Source organism: Lutjanus erythropterus, chromosome 13 (assembly GCF_056507025.1).
Source record: "Lutjanus erythropterus isolate fLutEry1 chromosome 13, fLutEry1.hap2, whole genome shotgun sequence".
Classification (NCBI taxonomy): Eukaryota; Metazoa; Chordata; class Actinopteri; order Lutjaniformes; family Lutjanidae; genus Lutjanus; species Lutjanus erythropterus.
Window position 1 is genome coordinate 38,463,742 of NC_139329.1, and position 21,063 is coordinate 38,484,804.

A 21,063-nucleotide genomic window follows, 5' to 3' on the forward strand; every position below is an offset into this window, starting at 1 on the left:
AGAGAGGCGGTCACCATGACACGACTCGAGTTAGTGCCACACCTCCACCTGCTGCTGCTGCTTTCAAAGAAAACCCACAAGATTTTAACAGTAACATTGCGTCTGTGTTGTATTTGGGTCACTCTGTTCTCTGTGGTTTGCATCAGCATCAATTTCCAGCAGAGAGTTTTCTGCTTTTCATGGAGGATTTGAGGAGACATTCTGCTGATTCCTAACAGATTGGAGGAATCATGAGCAGCTGAAAGTGACCAGACCTGCATGTATCTGTGTGTGTGTGTGTGTTCATGTCATGTTTAGGTAGTTTTAATTTGGACATCAGAGACATCTTGGACGTGTTATAAGAACCTGTCAGTATAGTCAAAGTTTTTTATTGGCCAATATCACTTATTATTGATTATATTGATTGTGACTGATGACATGTTGTGTACTACAAAGGGTGAAAGTGGCAAAGGCAATAAAATAAGTGTGTTGCAGTATGGCTCAGCGATTTAAATAAAATCATATATCACAATATTTTGACCAACTACAATATTATAGACATGACAATTTGTGTTTTCAAAAAATTTTTACACTAGTGATGCAAATTTTGTGCATTTTCCTGAACCAGCAGTTGAAAATACTAACAATTGATTAATAATTAGTAACAAATATGATACAAACTGCACATTTTTTCTTGTTCTTTTCTCATTTTCATTGTTTTCTTTTTCCCTTTCCTTATTCAACAAATGCATCATTCATGCATGTCAAATTAGGCACAGTTACTGACATTTCCACACTATTGATTAATCATAAACACATTTTAATTGGTTAAATTCTTCAAAGCCATTAATAAATTAATGATTAATCATTAACATCCCCAGAATATTGATAAATAATCATCAGCAAAGATCAAGTGGGCAAAGGCAAATAATTAGCAGAAGTAAGTTCAGAAATCATTTCACAGTTGTTCATTTATTTATTAATAATAACCATAATCATTATGCTATTAATTCTGTAAGCTCATAAAAAGGTCCCTGTCTCAGGCTGAGAGGGACTGATCAGAGATCTGTGAGATCTGTGAGAAGATATTGATTTTTCACAGAATACAGATATCAATCAGACTTGATGGCGTTGACCTCTGAGCTGGTTTTGAACCGGGGATCTTTTTAATTCCCTGCTGCCCTTCGCCGTCACGATTTCCTCGCAGATTAAAAGTGTAAGTCTGACATGAGACACAGGTCTGTACGCAGAGCAGACCTGAGGTCAGAAGGTGATGGAGAATCTGTGAAATCCTTCGTTAAATGATGAAAAAAAAATCTCTGAGCAGCAGCAGCAGCAGCTTCCCGCTGGGCTCCAGAAATGTCACACACCTGAAGCAGCGCACTCCAGCTGCTTTAAAGCACTAAATTACAGGCCACATACCCGCAGCTCCTGCACAAAAATATGTCCTTTATAAATATAAATGGCAGCATTTAACAGAATGGATGTGAGGGTATCATTGATGATGTGAGACCTACAGGATGTTTAAGTCTTGCGTCTTTTTCTCCATAGCAATGCAGACTCATCCACATGAACATATACTGTATGTATTCTTAGCTGTAGGCTGAGAAAAAGACTTAACACTGGGATAACTTTGTCTGTGGTCTGTTGGAACACAGGACTAATGTTTGCAACATTAATTTAATTGGCAACTATTTGATAATTGATTAATCAGTGTGGATCTTTTCTTTTTTTTTATGGAAATTGTCCAAATTCTCTGATTTCTGCTTTGTAAACGTGAATTTTTTGGTTTTTTTTCTCCTTTCTGACAGTAAACTGAATATCACGACATTGGAGGACGTCACCTTGGACTTCCTGAAACACTGACCAACATTTTTGACCATTTTTTGATATTTTATAGACAATCAACTATTAATCAACAAAATAATCGACTGATTAATCAACTGTGAAAATAACTGTTAGTTGCAGCCCTAGTTACATTAGAACGACACGTGATGACTCTTTCACAGCCTTTAGCCTTGTGTTTAGTTGATTTCTGTGAAACCAGGTAACGGGGTCAGCAGGCCGTAGAGGCTAACGTCGAGGTTAGCCCACTTTCGATTGTGGATTGCAGCCGTGTGACACCTTTCTAAACCTGGGACTAACAACTACCTTAAATGGGAAGGAAGATCGACCCCCAAAGAACCAACAGGAAGTGTTGAGCTGCATCTCATCAACCTCACGAGTGTTGTGAAAAATATCAGTTTCATTTTCCTCAATATTGATACACGAAGACCAGCTGTACTCCCTCTTCTCTCTGACAGCTGCAGAAGAGATGTTGTAAGTGTAGTGAGTGATGGAGAATCAGCTGATAGCAGTGTTAACTAGAAGCATTTAAGCTAAGGACTGTAAAATGAGATCAGCCTTCTGTCTGTGTGAAAACTGAACATCAACTGTTGCAGTAACTATAACATCACACTGAAACCGTGTTAACTGTGTGTCATACAGCTCGTCATGAGCAGACAGAAAAAATGAAATTTCAACATAAACATCTGAACTTAAAGAGTTCACAACATGACATAAACAAAATTGTTTGTTTCTATTTGAATTCTATCTGAATCTGAATTTATATGATAATAAAAATCAATCATCGCTTATGGCGTACAGCGAGAGGCAGACTAGTGGCGGACGGCTGCATAACACCCAAGAGGCAACCGGTAACTGGCATTGTGCATGAATGAAATAATGATAAATAGTTTAACCAACTGGTATTTCTGGTGTCGACTAGCGAGGGTGGCGACATTTAATCATGCAGTCGACTAATCGCGCACATCCTTACTAGACACACAAGAGACAGAGGTGAGGAGACAAAGTCCAGCTGCAACAGGAGTGGAGCAGAAGGGGAGCCGGGACGTACAACCACGGAGTGAGTGGAGCGAAAAGCAAGCAACAAATCAGTACATAACATCTGCAATTTGGCCATCAGTGGATTTAAGGACAAAACAGCTTTTTCACTAGAAATATTTTTTTTTTTACGGCCTGCAAGTCTGGAGAGAACAATGGTATCAAGAGTCAGAGGGTGGCCTGTCCATGAGTATCTGTGCACATAGAGCCGCCGCCTGTGTAGGATTGGACATAGAGAATAACAGGGCGACTGCAGTGCAGGGAGAAAAGCCCTATAAACAAGTAATGAAATGACTACAGCGTTTCAGCATCTTGGTCTGTCCTAAAAGAGGGAACCCTCCTTTTCAGTCTTTTTCCCCTTTAAGAAGAGATACTTCATAAAGCCCTGTGAGACTTGATTTTGGAGAATATAAATACCCAGTCAACGATCAGCTTTGTCAAGACGGCTTAATTTTTATCACCAAACGAAGTTCAAAAGTTCAAGTCTCTGCGAGACGATTTCATGTTTCATTTCTGAAATGTTTGTGGTTAACAGGTTATGACATTCAAAATAACTGTGAGCAGAAAATGTAGTAACTTTGAAAATGTGAAATGAGTCCAATCCAACCAAAAAGACAGACAAAAAAACAAAACTGTAACCAAACTGTATGTGGTGTTTGTAGGTGTTAATTTAGCATTTTGAGAAATGCGATAAAGCAGTGACACTCATTCAAATTTAGTCTTTCAGAAACAAAAAGCAGCAAGAAATCCCAGTTGTTGTTGTTGTCACTGTTAACACGACATGTTTTTACTGTCAACCTGACTGCAGTAAATTTTCCTGAAAAGACAACAACTGTGAAAGTTTTCTCCCAGTGAGCAACATTAAATGAAATCACCTCCTCTCTGTTTCTGTGATCCGTCACATTACGACTCTGCAAAGTGCACGACAGAGGCAATTAAAACCTCTTCACCTCTCAGAGGGACGACAGATGGATGAGGATTTCATTTCCTATTTCTCCCCTGAGCCGCACACACACACACACACACACACACACAGGTCTGCTGTGAAGATATGAATACCTAAAGACATCTTGAAGTGGTCTGATCAGGTCAATAATGAAAATGTCTGGACAGAATGCCCAATAAGCCGTCATTTCATCAGTCAGACTGTCGCTCGGGTGAAAAAGAGATTATGGCAGAGCTGCTTTCAGGAGCTGAAATCCTCTGGAAGAAAGTAAATAAGCTCCCAGCTAACATTTGTTTGTCCTGTCAGTCTGTGGAGCCAAGGTTGGCTTATCCTGTCATTGTGTGAAGCTTTCCTGTTCATAGACTGTATGAAACATGGACACAGTCTCTGTGACGTTACCTAGAGGCTTCTGAAGAGCCATTTGAAGCTCGGTATGGTGGATTTGGCCATCACCATCTTAGCGGCTACCTATCAGCTAGCCAATTGCGACGACACCCATTTAAAGCAGCCACGGCCTTAATTATGCATAATTTTACGTTTTAATATAATTTAAACAGATGAGTTCCATACCCGTAATTTACACGTATGTACGGGTATTTACGTAATTTACGGTTTTGTTCCATCATGCACGCGACTTGCTCTTTGTGCTTCTACCATGGGCTACGTAGTTAAATTGTTTATTTTCTATCTGTCTTTATGATCGTGAGTCTCCCTGTTTTTTCCGTGCCTGACTTCCTACCTCTCTGCAGAGCAGAGCGCTGAGCCGCGCCTGGTGTAAATTACGGGATAAAAAATTCACCCCCACGTGATGCTAACATTAGCTCAGGTATCAATATCAGCAGTCATCTGTCAGATATCAAAACTAGAGCTGCAACATTACTTTTTTTGAGAATTTTTTCAACAAAAAAAGGTCAAAATTTTCTGTTTTCAGCTTCTCAAATCTCAATAGTTTTGGTTTCTTTTGTCCTCTATGACAGTAAATATCGTTGAGTTGTGGACAAAACAAGACTTTTGAGACTTTAGGAAATAGTGATCAACATTTTTCACTATTTTCTGACAATTTATGGACGAAACAACAAATAGATTCTGCAGCCCTAAAAATTAGCTTGAGTACCTGCGAGGGGTGAGAATCTCTGTGGTCTGATTCCGATTCAGAGGGATTGATTTGATAATAAAATGATTCTCGATGCATCAACATTTTTAGTTTTTAAGCCATGGGGTGCCAGTCATCTGCAGCTGCTCACGTTCCACCATCTTCAGTAAGAGAAGTTTACATGATGCAAATGTTAGACTTGATGATGGTGTAAGTGAAGTGAATGAAGTGCAGAGCTGTCAACAATCTTTTTTTTAATCAGATATCTGACTGAATTATATAAAAAAAACTCTGACAGGACCTCAACAGCAAACAACTGCGTCATTTTTTGATTATTTACACGTCAAAATCATTTTCATTGTGCCTGGTACAAACTTACCGTGGTGACTTAAATTTATAGAAAAATACTGCTTAGAAATATATCGTTTTTTTTATCTCTCCGATTCTGCTCACATGGTTCTTTAACTTTGCAAATATATTTGCATATGTGGTCACAAAAAGCTTCCTAATTCACTACTCAGAGATATGGATGTCACAGATAATCATCTTGAGGTGTCTTGAGGATCATTATACATTCCTTGTGCAGACAAAAAGTGAATGAATCTCCTGTTCTTTGCATTGTGTTATCTTTGATTTGAATCAGAAATCATATTTATCAGAGCAGACAACCATGAGTCACTTTTCTCCTAGAATCTTTCAGAAATAACCTCCTCTTACAATCTCACTGACTGTGGAACAAAACTGATTAGTTCTGCATCACACACTCTGGACGCACGCTGCTGACACAGAATATAAGATGATCACAAGTCAGGTTTCGACAGACTCTTGTGTCTCAGCATGCTGTGTCACCACAGAGCCGCACTGCGGACAAGATGCCAATTAGAGACAATAGCATCAGAGCAGTAATGGGTGTTAATTAATGAGTCTGATGGACAGAGAGGACAGGATCAGCCAGGGGGACCCGGGGACAGACGGTGATAACTTATCAGTTCATGGTCCTCTGGTGAGCATTAACATCCACTGTCAGTCTGGTGTGTAGGTGTGGAGAGGTCTCACTTTGGATTAAAGTGTTGACAGACGGATTGACAGACACTGTAGTCCTTCAGCAACACTAACGGAGGAAATATAACCAACAGTGATACAGCAGCACACAGTTCAGCTCTGTGTCAGGGAGGCAGAGATGTCACGAGAACTGATGCTTGGGTATCAAGTCGATTCCAAACTTCTGGAAATGTGACAGTACTTGTTTTTTTGTTTTGTTTTTTACAGTGCTGCAGGTACCGGAGGTGCAATTCTTCTGGACAGAGACAGGGACACATAAACACTTACAAGTGCTGTAGTCTGCTGTTAAATGCCAGAGGAAGAAGAAAAAGGTCAACCAGCACTGAACAACAACAACAACAACAACAAATTAAGAAAGCAACATGTGCAGCTGCAGCTCCACTTTGACTCATCCAGAAGAAAAAGTAGTGATGCACAGACTGAGCCAGATAACCAACAGGGCGGGCGGGTTCAGACTGACTTTCTAGAAAATACCTCGACAGGCAGGTCAAGTGACAAAGCAGCGGTCAGAATAAGTATTACTGATTCCAGACAGACTGCATGTTATAGTCCTCCTTCTACCTTCCTCTGTCCCTCTCTGTCTCCCTCTCAGTCAAACACATGAACACGTGAACTACTATTCTGTAAAGTTTACTGTTAAAATACGAGGGGAAAAAGAAAGAGAAATCACTTTTGCATTGCTTTGCAGACATGGCAACATGCTCTCCTGACAGTGATTTGTTGCAGAATCCATAAATGTCTCCCTCAGTCTTTTGTCCTAGAAGATCATGAGAGTTTTTATTTTAAAAAAGTAACATTGGCTGAATTATATTTTTGTTTTTGTCTTTTTCTTTGTTATCAAATTAGCTACTGAGAATGGAAATTCACTATTATTGGTATAAGTTGTTGTGACATCCCTTCAGAGAAGAAAAGAAATAATCTTTAAAAAATAAAAGAAAAAATAACAAAAAAATGGTAAATATTAATCTTACTTGGTGAATTAAGGGTTCATTTCGACCAAACCAGATTTGTTTTAATTGTTGGCAATTTAATTGTTGGAAAGACTAACAAAGATGATTTCAGTGAGTTTTATTTTGCTTCGAACAAGTTTGAATGACGTTTTTCATAATGGAGTCTGATGGCTGTTTGTGCTTATAAGAAAAAAGGACATAAAGATCTTTCACTATCTGAACCTGTCAGCAAAAAAAACAAAAACAAAAACAAAAGAAAACCCAGCACTTTTAGTGACCGTACTCTGACAGGCATTATGTTGCAGCCTTTTTTCAGACATAGAGCCAGAATATTTTCACATCTATCTTGGTGTATTGAGGGTTTATTTTGACCAAAACAGAATCAATAACTGTTGAAACTTGGGCTGCAATATTAATTGAAATTTTGTCAGAATCACAGGAGGTGCAATATTTGTTCAAGGCCTGTGTCAGAAAATTCCACAGACTTAAAAAAAAAACTAAATTTGGTACAAAATCAGTTGTAATATCAGTCAAAATAATGCCTAAGTGAAACAGCGGACAGTTTGTAGCACCCATTTGTTTTGATGCGAGGTGCTCGTGCTCTAGTGTGACATCTAGAGGCAGTTTGTAGAACCTTTAACTTTCATTTGTGACAAAGAATCAGATCCTCACCTCTGAGAAACTGGAACCTGCAAAGATATTTTGCTTGACAACTGACTGAGAGTATTTATCATGTGTATGAAAAAAAAAACCTTTTCTTTTGTCCTCCTGCGTTGTATTTCAGATGGTGGATTATTTCACTGTGTTCACCTGCAGTCTGTTGGTCTGGAGGTCTCAACAGCAGCTTGTTATCAGGTGTGAAACAGCCTGAATAAAACTTTCAAATCTCAAGTGTTTCACCTCTCAGAGTCAGAGACATCCAGCCTGGAGAGAAGTTGCTGATGCAGCAGAGGAGCTAAACTGTTTTCACTGAAATAATGATGTATTCATGTAACGAGGAAAATCAGCGTGAAAGCTGTGAAAATCTGTCGACTCTCCAGCTGTATGAGTTCCTGTTGAGTCTCCAGTTCAGAGTTGTTTTTTTATTCATGTCCATCTACGCTCCCCTCCACTCCGCTCTCTGTCTGCTAATTGCTGCTGAATTCCTTTTGGTGGCACTTTTCACCACAAACCTTTACAGTATGATGCACAGTTGGGTGATATGAAAATATACCATACAGACCAGACCTGGATATAATGGAAAATGTTATTGCTGCAACCCTTTATGGGCGACAGTAAACCAAAGATCATATGTATGTCAGTGCAATTTGATATGTTTGGATTAGGCTACAATTTTGACATGTCTGTAAATGCCTTAAAGGGACAGTGTGGATTATTTGAAGTGGGGTCATATGAAGGACTTAAAAATAAATCACTGCACTGGTTCCCTGTGTGTCAAAGGATAGACTTTAAAATCCTACCATTTGTCTATAAAGAATTAAATGGTCTCGGGTCTGAATACATCTCTGATTTATTTTATAAAGCAGCCAGACCCCTCAGATCATCTGGAACAGGTTTACTCCGTGTTCCCAGGATCAAAACCAAACGAGGTGCAGCAGCCTTTAGTTTCTCTGCTCCCCACCCGTGGAACAAACTCGCCGAATACCTGAAACTGTCAGCTCATTTAAATCAGAGCATAAAACACGACTGTTTACTGCAGCTTTAAACTAAAGTAGATACATAACTTCTTGTTAAGATAATCTGTAGCTGTTGTTTTTTATTTGTTTACTTTCACTTCAAATGCAATTTCTGTAATGTTCTAACTATTTATTGCCGTGTTTTTAGGTTTTCTTTTTATGATCTCAAATGTGATTTCAAAGTCCTTTTAATGTTTTATTTTAATGCATTTCTATGTTCCTGTAAAGCACCTTGAATTATCTTGTGTCTGAATGATGCTGTATAAATAAAGTGTCCTTGTCTTGCCTTGCTTTAGAAAGGGAACCTAATTAACAGCACATTTTATTTGTCAAGTTTAAAGACAGGTGACACAAAAATAACAGTGCACATTTAATTTACCTTGCCGTTAGACAGCCTTTTCTGATGGGAAACTGCTTTATATAACCCAAATATTCCTCTTTTCAAAGCAGCCAGAGTCCTTTAGCAAAATGAGTCAATTTAGCTTTAGAACCCAGGTGTTGCTGGTCCAAAGCTGCCCGTTTGTTTCGGTTATTGTGTGGCTTTGGTGATTCTTAACTGTTTAGAAAAACACCAAAGTCACACACAAACACTACAGATGCAGCCGCAGACCAGGACCTCCTGTGTTCTGCAAGATAAAATTGCTGTTTTTGCTTAAGGAGTCTGGTTTCTTTGTAGAGAGATATATTTGGCTCATTTAACAGTGTTTTCCTGTCAGAAAATGCTGTCTGACAGCAGGGTAAAGTGGTGAAAACCCTCTAAATATAACATACAATTCAACTGATTAAAATTCATTTTACTGCTGACCCTCTCTACAGCAGTACATTGCTTAGCTTACTACACCTGCTGCGTGTCTACTGCATCTACTACTACTACTACTATCTACTGCAGGTAATACACTGACTGTGGACAAGTAACTCATACAGCTCCATTTCAAATAATCCAAACTATCCTTTTTGATAAATTAAGGTTGATCAGGCGGCTGTCATGCCATCTTCCCCCATCTAACACTTTGGTCAAATACTGCTCATCTGGACATCTCTTACATATTTGATCAAATGTCCTGGTTAGTCTGTCTGTTGTCTGTAAATAACCAGACGTGTTAATAGCAAACTGTTTGATTGGGGCCAGGCTGAGATTCACTTGGAGATGACAGTCATGTTTACTGATGCTGCTATGCGGTATGACTGTTCTCCAGCAGCCTCCCACTCAGGCTACATATCCATCAGTCCTAACTGTCACCAGCACTGACAGTGAATATTCATGTATCTTATGTGCCTCCGATCTCAGTGGGAAGGCTTTGGCTATTAATATACTTGTTTCTAGTTTCCTATTTTGCATAATTTAACTGACAGAAGCTAATTCATATTTATTGTAATCAAAAAGAATTACTGGAGGCTCATACGTTATGACTGCTCTCCTTTTGGGATCCCCTTCCTCTCCAGGAAGGATGTGGAACCAGAGATCTGGATTTGGTTTTTGTTTTTGTGTTTTTCCAACCTGCCACACATCAGCTTTTCTGCATTTTTTCTTTTCTTATATGGTCTATACCTATAGAGCAAGATGCTGACCATGTTTGCCACAACGCCCCCAGTGTGTTTGATGCATGTCATCTCCCACTCTCTGCTTTTCCACCTCAATTACAGTCAGATCTCTACTGTAAGCTCCCTAAAAAGATAGCAGAAACGTAGTTAATTGTTAATTTAATCTTAATTAACAAAGACCAGAAAAGAAGCTTTCATCCACATCACTGTTTAAAGTAACGTCTGCTTGTCTACCATCCTCTGCGTGGCGTTGCACTGCAAATCCTTACAGACTGCATGACTTCTGCAGGCTACATTTAATCTTAAGAGGAAGCTATGTAGATTTCTTTGTATGGAACATGTCTGCATGACTCAAGATCATCTGCACATTTAGAGAACATCCTTTTTTCTCCCACATCACTCACCCGTAATACAACTCATTTATGTTTTGCCCCTCAGGGTACATCAGAGCCCAAACTCTAGCAGTGTTAATCAGGTTATACACCATGTCAAATTTGGCCTGCTTGCAGAGGCTAAATAGCAGGTTTGAGACTAAAGAGAATCTAAAATAGTACCACCACAGTCTGTGCAATCTGTCTATGACTTCCAGCTCCAAGCCCATTGGCTCCCACTGAAAAAGTAAATCTTTAACACCTCGTAAATATAAAGTTTCTTCAGAAAGGCTCAGTAATCCCCTGAAATGGACAATGCAGACATGGAAAATACTAGACTGATTAACAAATGTCAAAAGTCAGTTTTGTAAATGCTGCTTAATGACGTGATGTCGACAGATTGAAAAAGGCAGAATGAAGATGCATGAGCTGCACAATAGCCAGACAACAACTGATCACAATATTATCTAAACAGCCGTATGGCCAAGTGCAATATCAAAATTGCAGAACCAGAACCGAATCACAATTTTTTGAAAAAGAAACAATGTGTGAGAAAACAGCATGATGCCCTCGCCTCCTCAGATGAAAGAAAGTTTGTTCAGTAAAGACCCCAATAAATATCACATGATCACAATTTTAATAGTTTATTATTATCAAAAAAGAAAATTGTAACGCTAAAATGATCATTCCCACTAAACGTATCTCATAGCACAATGACAATTACAGTCAAAATAATCAAAATGACTTTTTTTTACCATATCATGCAGCTCTCATTTAAACCAACTCTGTGTTAAAGAAAATAACTCTATTCTCAGTTTGTTTCACCTCAGAAACCCTCATACAGCCAGGAGACTGCTTTCAGATGATTTCATTCATTCATTAATGCAGTAAACCTTTTAAAATAAAAAGGCTGCGGTCCATTTATCTTAATTGCCAGTTATGTTTCATGATGTATTTCAGTGGAAATAAGAACAGCAGTAAATGGTTTGGCACAGTGTAGAGACTGAATTTCATGCCTCCTTTTCCATTAATTCAATCAAGAACTGATTCTGAGGGAATCTGAATCAAATCGTGAGACTTCCACCCCTTACTCTGACCAGTCAGACAAAACAAGGAGCTCGTACATAAAAGAGGGGCTACGTCTTGTCATGTGTAAATGGTTTGGGTGTGAAAAGTCTGACACGGACCAGGTGATCAAAACAAACAGCAGATTCAGGTGTTGCTTTTGCCTGCTGCACACCATTTGGCAAAAATATCATGAGGATTGAAAAAGTTGCAAGAAAAATGTCTAATTGCAATTATTTTTTACTGATATTGCAGCTGAGATATGATTTGATATAGGATCATTTTTAAATGTCTGATTTTTGCTGCGATCTGTACCAGTCAATGTAGAACTGTAATGATTTGTTGATTAATTGATTAGTTGTCTATTTTTACAACTATTTTGATAATTGATTAGTCAGCTTGGATCTTTTTTTCTTTAAAGAAAGTTGTCTTAATTCTCAGGTTTCAGCTCCTCAGATGTGAATATTTTCTGGTTTCGTTGCTCCTCTCTGACAGTAAACTGAATATCTTTGAGTTGTGGACAAAACGAGACATCTGAGGACGTCATCTTGGGATTTGGGAAACACTGATCAACATTTTCTGACATTTTATGGACCAAACAACTAATCAATTAATCACTGATTAACTGATAATGAAAAAAAACATTAGCTGCAGCCCTTCAAAGATGTTCTGATGTGCAGGCCAACACATCTCTGCAACAACACAATCATTTTACAAAAAAAAAAAAGGTTTTATCAAATATTGCCCCTCCTGTAATTTGAAAATTGCAGCAGACCATATTGAAATTTCCATAAAAGTTCATGCTACTTAGCGATAGTATTGTTATCTGGATATGAAACGATACTGTGATACTGTGATTGTTTATTTCATGCAATACTTCTTTTAACAACCTTCAACAAAAGAAGCAGATAAAACAAATGTTTGTGCGTCTTCACACACCCACTCAGTGTATTTTCCATTTTTAAGCCGTCATCATGTCTACCAGGAATGATGAGCAGGGCGAGAGGCAGAAAATAGATCATCTCGTGTTTCTCTGCTGTGACACCCCTCTTCCCTCATGTGGAACATCTGCCATGACTTCACATGATGAATGAAAAACAGAGCGCCGCCACCCTGCACACATATAATGATAACAACAGGGATTTGTTCTGACTCCATGACAGTATATCGAACAGCGTGAACACCAACGCCGATTTCCCAGGAGCACATTTGAGACATGAACTGTTTGTGTCCGAGCTCATGGGGACGGTGATGTCCACAGAGGACCACGAATCATCTCACTTTGATCATTTGGCCTGTCAGCTCCTCCGCCGCGACGCAAACGCCGTGATTGAGAGTTTCGGTGAGATCCTCTTGTCTCACAGTCGCTGGCAATTAAGGAGATGAGCAGCAAGTGTGCCAATAAGATCTGCATCTCATAGCAGCTGATAAGTGCTTCAGCAGAGGAGGGGAAGACAAAGATGAGGGGAGATAGAGGGAGAGATGGAGGCAGAGGAGCAACAGATAAGAGGGACAGAGTGTGTAAAAATGAAAAAAAAAAAAAGAGTGAGGAAATTCACTGCAATCGCTGCTCACAGCTGTCCTCCTCCACCAGCGGAGACGGAAACGAGAGTCGACGTGGGAGGGTTCATAACAGTGTCTCTGGAGGAGTCAGAGGACAGCTTTCCATCCAAACACTGAGCAGATTTAGGAAAAAAATCGCAAAGAAAATGTAAATTTGTGTACATGGAGGAGGTATTTTAGTATTGTCACAAAGAAACTGTGTGGCGATGTGGGATGGAGGTGGTCACAGGGAGCAAACACAATGGAAATTAGAAAGCTTTAGTTTGAGGAGAGAGATTGGTGGCACCATGCTCCTAAAGAAAGAAAAACTCCCTCACAAACAGAAAACAGCTGCTGGATCGATTTTCTAATCTGCTTCAGTCTGACGCTGGCGATAAACTTAATTGCTTTGTGCCATAAGAGCTCAACAACCACTCTGTCATCAGAGATGTGGAGGTGGACGATGTCCCCCCTAAGGCCAGAACCAAACACGGGACAGTTTCAAAGCACAGGAAGGGACAAAGAGCCTCCGAAAAACAACTCTGGTGTCGCCGCGGTGCATCTGTTCAGAGAAATATTTGTTGTCTTTTCCTTTTTTAACAACCTGGATCTTATTTTCACACAACCCCAATTGCAAAAAGTTGTGACGCTGTCTAAAACATAAGAAAAAAACAGAACGCAGTGATTTGCAAATCCTTTTTCAATCCATATTCAACTGAATACAGTAAAAAAGAAAAGATGTTTAGTGTTCAAACTGATAAACCTGTTTGAAAAAAGTTGGGACAGGAGCAACAGAAGATGAAGAAAGTTGTAGAATGCTCAGAAAGCAGCTGCAAGAACGTTTCCCAACACACAGCTGCAAGGGACTTAGAGATGTCGCCATCCTCAATCCATAATATCATGAAAAGAATCAGAGAATACGGAGAAATCTCTGCCAGCAACAGTGGATACCTGTGACCTTTGACCCCTCAGGCAGCACTGAATTAAAAACTGTATGACATGACTGACATGACTGTGGGTAAATAAAGTCTGTCGCTGCATCTAAAAATGCGAGTTGAGACTCTGACCCTCAGTCGATTGAGATTCTTCAAGTCGGCCTGTCTTGTTTTTTGTCAGTCTGCAGTGTACTTTTGCGTGTGTCATCAAATCAATACAGAATATCTGAAGTATTTTTTCACAGTATCAATACTCTGGTAGCAGCTGTTCTTTCTTCTCTCTGACAGCGAGTCGACACACACCGCTGTCTCCTTTCACTCACAGTGCTGTCGTCTTCTTGTCACACTTCTTATTTTCTAAACCTGTTGTCATGTTTTAGTCTTGTTATCTTTATCTTTAGGTAAGAATTTAAATTTTATGGCCTCAATGTTCCCCTGTGGTATCAAATTTCTAAAGTGTTGTACTGAAGTGAGACATTACAGTATCATGACCATTTTGATCCCCAAAGTAGCTGCAGAGTGAAAGCCCTTTGTGTTCACGCTGCTCGTCAAGGTAAAATTATTCCACTATACCAAGTCTCCGTCCACACAGGCACTCAGTGAAGGTGTCTGCAACAGGTACAGGCAGCTGTGGACTCGGCCAGACCATCAATGAGTCTGAGTGAAACCAGGATTATGCTCCAAAACAGACGCTTCCACAGACAGTAGTAATTCTGAGACAGAGACGGGTCTAGGTAACAAGTTAATGTTATCTTCTACCCTCTGCTTAGAGGTGATGAATTTGCAGCTCACAGCAACTTAATATGATATCATCTCTGGCTTTCGTTTGATATCTAGTGTCACAAAATGTTGTTGCACATATGGACTGTCGCTACCATACATAGCACACATTAGCTCGGAGGGCTAAGTTGGCTTGTTTACTAAGCTAACGTCGCTGTGTACTTGAGCATCTCCCAAAACCTGGTTCAAAAATCCAGCTGTTCAATAAAGCGCTGCTTGATAGGCATTAAAAAAAAGAAACAAATAGTCAATGCTCATATTGAACAGCCAAATCTGATTCCACTGACAAAATTCTAGAAACTTGCACACCTGTGGCCGTCCCTTTAATGCTAAAAGGCACATACAGGTTTCGGAGCAACATATGCTGCCATCCAGACAACGGCCTCATGCAAGAACATTTTTGTGTGCTTATCGTAAATTTCTCTTAGTTGTTTTTTCATATGGGCTAAGCGTTCATAAAGGGCTCATACCAACATGTCACATCACACTCATAACCTCAGATTACTGAGTAAATGATCCACCTGTGTGTATTTGAGTGCGCGTGCCTCAGACTCGTAAATCAGCATAACACCCCAATAATACTATATGAGACTGCACTTCCTGTATGTGTCAGAACGTATTAATTCATAAAAATGGTATCAAAGAGTAAAAAGAAAGACTTTGTGAGGTCAGATTTTCTTTCATGGATCTCTGAAAGCAGAACTTAAAAATCTGTCATTTTAACAGCGTCAGCGGTGGCATTAAAGAGACCTGATAAAAACAAAGAACTGGAAAAAACAAGCTCTGAAACTTTATAAAGCTGCATTTTAAGACATACAGCCTATACACCTGACAGTAATAGATCATTAAATTAATGATGAGAGGTTTTAATTATCAATTTACAATTATATTCTAATTAGAAACGCAGTCAAACAGGATAATGTCAACACAATTATGAAGCGTAATTTATTTTTCAAACTCAACATGTCCTTAAACTAATGAAATACACAGTCTGTAGTGCAAAACTTCAGTTTGTATACCAGCAGACTGACTGAAAGAAATATCTGAAAGAAAGTTCAAGTGTGAATGGAAAAAGTTAAATCACTTGTACACACCACTTACGAACAAATCTGTTCTTGCGAGTAGTTCTTGCATGAGGCCCGCTGCACGTGCTACATAGCTTCAAAGTTTCCTGGGAGATAAGCCAACTGAATGGACTAAACTTGTCTTGTGCATTTAATTACACTTGTGACAGACTGTCAGCAGTTTTAGAGGTTTGGATTGTGCTGCAGGAAGCTGTACAAACAGACCAGAAGAGAGTCCCAATCCTCCAAACTCAGCCTCCAGTGTGTTTTGAAGGATACCTGGATCCTCTCCATATTTGAAAGACACAAAAACAAAACAAACACATTTTTTTTTCTAAGTGGAGAATAGAGTATAGGTAAAATCGCCTTGCCTCATAGTAGCTCCTCACAGCGTTGCAGAAAGCTTCATCCGCCACAATCTGAGTTTCCCCGTTGAGAAAAGCCAGGAAACGCTCCTTCACTGCCTGCAGCTGCTGCTTGTTCACCTGAGAGAGACAGAAGAGATGATGGAGGAGGAAAATGAAGTAAAGCACAGAGAGATAGTTTGGGAGGAGAAATGAGAGGAGAGATGTAGGCAGAGGAGGGTGAAATCAATTAGAAGCAGATGGAGAGGAAGAGCAGAAGATGACGGGAAAGCAGGATGGATGAGAAACAGAACAAAAGTACAAGATTAGACTCTTTGTTAAAGTGTGACAGAGTCTGACACCGTCATTACGGAGACAAGAGGAGTCACATTAGCTAACAAATGTCTTTCATTAGGAAACTGAGTTCACCAAAAACAACAGAGGAAGACAAATCTGTCTTTGTGCCGCTGTAAAAAGAGTCTCGTCACATTTTGAGACTGATGGAGATCCTTAAAAAGAATATAGCTCATTAACTACAAATTGCCTTTATGCTACTCCACTGTCAACTCTTTTCAAAGTCACGAGGTCAGTTTTAAACAGATTTTCAATTGAATTCATTTCCATTTCAGCCAGCTGTTGTTTTCAGTGGATTTATGTGAAAATCATACAGCATTTTGTTTTTTAAATGTTAAAGTTACATTATTGTCACACAGCAGGGAGCAGGGACCGTTTCAGGGCTGATATATACAGTATGTGTGTGTGTGCTTTGACTGCAGAACGAGCTCCCCTCAGCGCAGGTAACATATCACATTAGAGTTATCTCGAAGTTCATCTTCAGAGAAGGGAAATGTTGGGCACAACAACATTGCGAGACAAAACCAAAGTATTTTGTGGATACCCCATAACTCAGACACCAACTTCAGTTGTTTGGTCCATAAAATTTCAGAAAATGGTTATAAATGTCAGTCAGTGTTTCCCAAAGCCCAAGATGACATCCTCAAATGTCCACTGGAGATATAATGGTAATAACAACTCAATAGAGCGTGTCACTCTATTCATATTTCTTTAGATTTTCGGATCAGATGAGATCAGAAACAGTTAAATTATATTTAGGTATGACCTCAGTGCTTGTCAGAAGCTAGGAGACGTACAATATTAAGAAAAATAAAATACAAAGTATTAATAAATAAATGTTTACATTCAGTAACGCTTGCATGACCTAGCTCTTATCCGAAAGCACAGGAAGATGGGAAGAAACTAAGTTTTTTTTTAAAGATTATTTTTGGGCTTCTGCCTTTAATTGGATAGGGACAGCTGAAGATATGACAGGAAAGGGGGTAGAGAGAGGGGGAATGACACGCAGCAAATGGGTCACTGGCGAGATTCGAACCAGCAACCGCTACAGAGGACCAACAGCCTTAGTACATGGGACAAACACTCTACCAACTGAGCTATGGGAGCACCCAGAAACTAAGGTTTAAGGGTGACGGCAAACAATCCATCCATCCATCCATCCATCTTCAACCACATATCAAAAGTTGGGTCGCAGAGAAAGCGGTTCCAGCAGGGAACCCTGTCCTCGGCCACAATGATCAGCACTGACGGGGATCCAGAGGAGTTCCCAAGCCAGGATGGAGATAAAATCCTCCCACCTGGTCCTCCATCTGCCCCGTGGCCTCCTCCCAGCTGGACATGCCTGGAACACCTCCCTAGGGAAGCGACCAGGTGGCTTTCTTACAAGATGCCTGAACCTCCTGGCTCCTTTCTCATCCTCCCTAAGGGAGACACCAGCCGCCCTCCTAAGAAAACTCATTTTGGCTGTTTGTGTCCGCAGTCTCGTTCTTTCAGTCCTGACCCACCCTTCATGACCACAGGTGAAAGTAGGAACGAAGGCTGACCGGTAGATAAAGAGCTTTGCTTTCGGGTTCAGCTCTCTTTTTATCACAACACTGCGGTAAAGCCAAGTGCCGTATCGCTCTCGATTCTCAGCTCATCTCACGCTCCACTGTCCTCTCACTTGAGAATAAGACCCCGACATACTTGAACTCCGTCACTTGGGGTAAGGACTCCCTACTCAGAGGAGACAATCCATCAGTTTCCTGCTGAGCACTGTGGCCTCAGATTTAGAGGTGCTGATCCTCATCCCAGCTGTGAACCAGTCCAGTGAACGCTGTAGGTCACAGACCGATGACGCCGTCAGGATCACATCATCTGCAAAAAGCAGCGATGCAAGCCTCAGCCCACCAAACTGAAGCGCTCACCTCTACAACTACGTCTCAAGATCATGTCCATGAATATCACAAACGGGATCAGTGATCTCACTTTGGAGTCATAGAGATAGGACCAGTGATTGGACCCTCACCCCATGCCGCTGCAGCACCTCCCACATTATCTCCTGACGAACCTGGTCATACTCCTTCTACAAATCCACAAAACACATGTGCCATGCACTGGATGAGCAAACTTCCAAGCCCCCTCCAGGATCCTCGCGAGAATGAAAAGCTGGTTTGTTGCTCCACGATCAGGAATCTGCACTGTTCCTCTTCAATCTGAGTTTCAATAGCAAACAATATACCAGGTAACTAACACTTTATTATTAAAACAAAATTTGTATTTTTCTGGCAATGATCATTTTAAAATGTAGAAAGTGCAGCTTTCCTACTCTTTTGATAAGCTCTACCTCATGCATGCATCGCATGTTTTACACAATGTGTATTTATTTGTATTTATTTGTATCTTGCTATGTGGCACCCAGATACACCCTCATGATGGATATTTTTCAATATTTGTTTAACAAACAGATAATTAATTCATCAGAAAATGAACTGTCAAAAATGAAATGCTGTCAAAGATCATTTCCAGCTGTAGCTCTACTCTCCATCTACCTGCTCACCTACCTCTCCATCTGTCCATGATGTTCAGGTATCCACTTTGGTGAAAATAAATACCTTCCAACAATAACAACACTTTTCAGGGGATTCATTCTCAGTCAAGCAGAGCAGTCAGGCCAGAAAAAAAAAATCATTCCTGTAAATGTCATCGGTCCTGGTAATTTCTGCCCAGTGAACCACAGATGACATATTGTGTTGTATGAGAATTTTAAGTTTTCATGAGCGACAGAATCACCAGAAGCTGAAGCTCATAAGCTGCATATGTATGAGGCGTCAGGAGGGCCGCAGCGTCGAGGGAAAATTAAACCATTATTCTTCCGCTTGTTGCAACACTGCCAGCAACAAATACATTCTGGAAGTCAAAGTACCAATTTCCAGCGACACAGAGTGAGCAGCGACTTATCTCCTGCTGACAGCTTTTTGTGTGGGCTTCCTCGCCTTTTCTGTGTCTAAATTGAGCCGCCGTGGTTCGCCTTTAACCAGGAGGAGGAGGAGGGGGAGGGCGAATGTATGAAAATCAGCAGGTTGTGACCGTTCGCATTCAAAGTGACTCAACCTTCATCTAACAGGTTGAAAATGTGTGAGACGTAGTTCATTACAGATAAGGGAACTCCTGCAGAAGGCCACTGCTGGAGTGAAATGTGGTACAAGGACGATGGCAGCAGCAGCAGCAGCTCATCTGAGGACACAGTCATGCTAAAAACACGCATTTGTCCTTGCAGATGTGAGGGACAAAGACCGTCCGTAAATTAGTTCATTACAAAGGTCTGAGCAGAGAGAGGACAGCGAGAAAAGACAGGAGTTAAAGAGAAGGTTTGGGGTTTTAGAAGTGGGGTTGTGTGAGGTATAGGGCTGCAACTAAGGTTTTTTTCTTTTTGCTGTCAATTAATCTGGAAATCAGTTTCTCCCAAATCCCAAGATTATGTCCTAAAAAGTCTTATTTTGTCCACAACCCAAAGAAAATTCAGTTTACTGTCATAGAAAAGTGAAGCCTTGATATGTCCGAGAGATTTGAGTAAAATAAAGACTCCACTTATGTCATGCAACACAGTCATGGAGGTTTAATTTCTCCCAGTAATTCTAGTACCATGTGTACTGGGCTTTAAACTCATTGATTTTTAGGTGGCTAAAACGCATCTTGCTGCTGACCCTGTCCACAGCAGCACATTGCTGAGCTTCCTACACCAGTAACTCCTGCAGCTTCTCCAAACTGGGGGCGTGTCCACGTCCATCCACTGCAGGTAATACTCCGATTATTTGAGGAGATTGCTGAGAACCACACAAGTGTGAGTGCCCGTTATTTCTTTCTTTGCTGTAATTCAGTTGTGCCTACATTAAGGACTCTTCAATGCAAGAAGATGGGAATCTGCAACATGCTAAAGACCGTTCTTTCTTCGATATGCAGGTATCAGTGTGGCAAACCATGACTATTGACTACATGACAATGTAAATGGATGGCAGCAGTTATACATCACTTACCTCGGGGTGAAAACAGGCATGTTAATGTTGGTGATGTAATTAGTTTACCATGATGCGGACAGACTACTCAAACAGCTAAATAGCGTCAAAATGCTAATCCTCGATCAGCAGACATGGTATACTTGCTCACCTGAGGACTGGCCAGAGGATCTACTAACAGCTCTGAAGTGATACCGTTTTCTTATTTTATGCATTTAAACTGGCAAAAACCTCAGAAAATGAATTCATCAACAGTCAAATTAGAGTTTCCTTTCAGATAAAAAGGGGTAGAAGCATGACGCAGGAGCAAAGTAACCAGATGGGCTGCTGCTCTCATCCATACGAATGAATGTGTCACAGTCATGAAGGCCGGGGGGGGCTACTGTTTGTGTCAGTGTGAATATAACGGTAAAGCTTTGTGCAGCAGCTCCAGCTGTGCCGGCATCATCAGGAACGGACGTCACCTCACATGACGCTTCAGA

General features: G+C 40.3%; 1 protein-coding gene across 1 annotated transcript in view; it reads right to left on the reverse strand.

Moving 5' to 3' along the window:
- cadps2 (Ca++-dependent secretion activator 2) overlaps positions 1-21,063 on the reverse strand; it is a 271,647-nt gene that overhangs the window by 205,488 nt on the left and 45,096 nt on the right. The window contains exon 2 of the mRNA XM_084733727.1: positions 16,260-16,373. Coding sequence (XP_084589853.1) covers positions 16,260-16,373 — 114 coding nt within the window. The remainder of the gene's footprint in view (positions 1-16,259; positions 16,374-21,063) is intronic.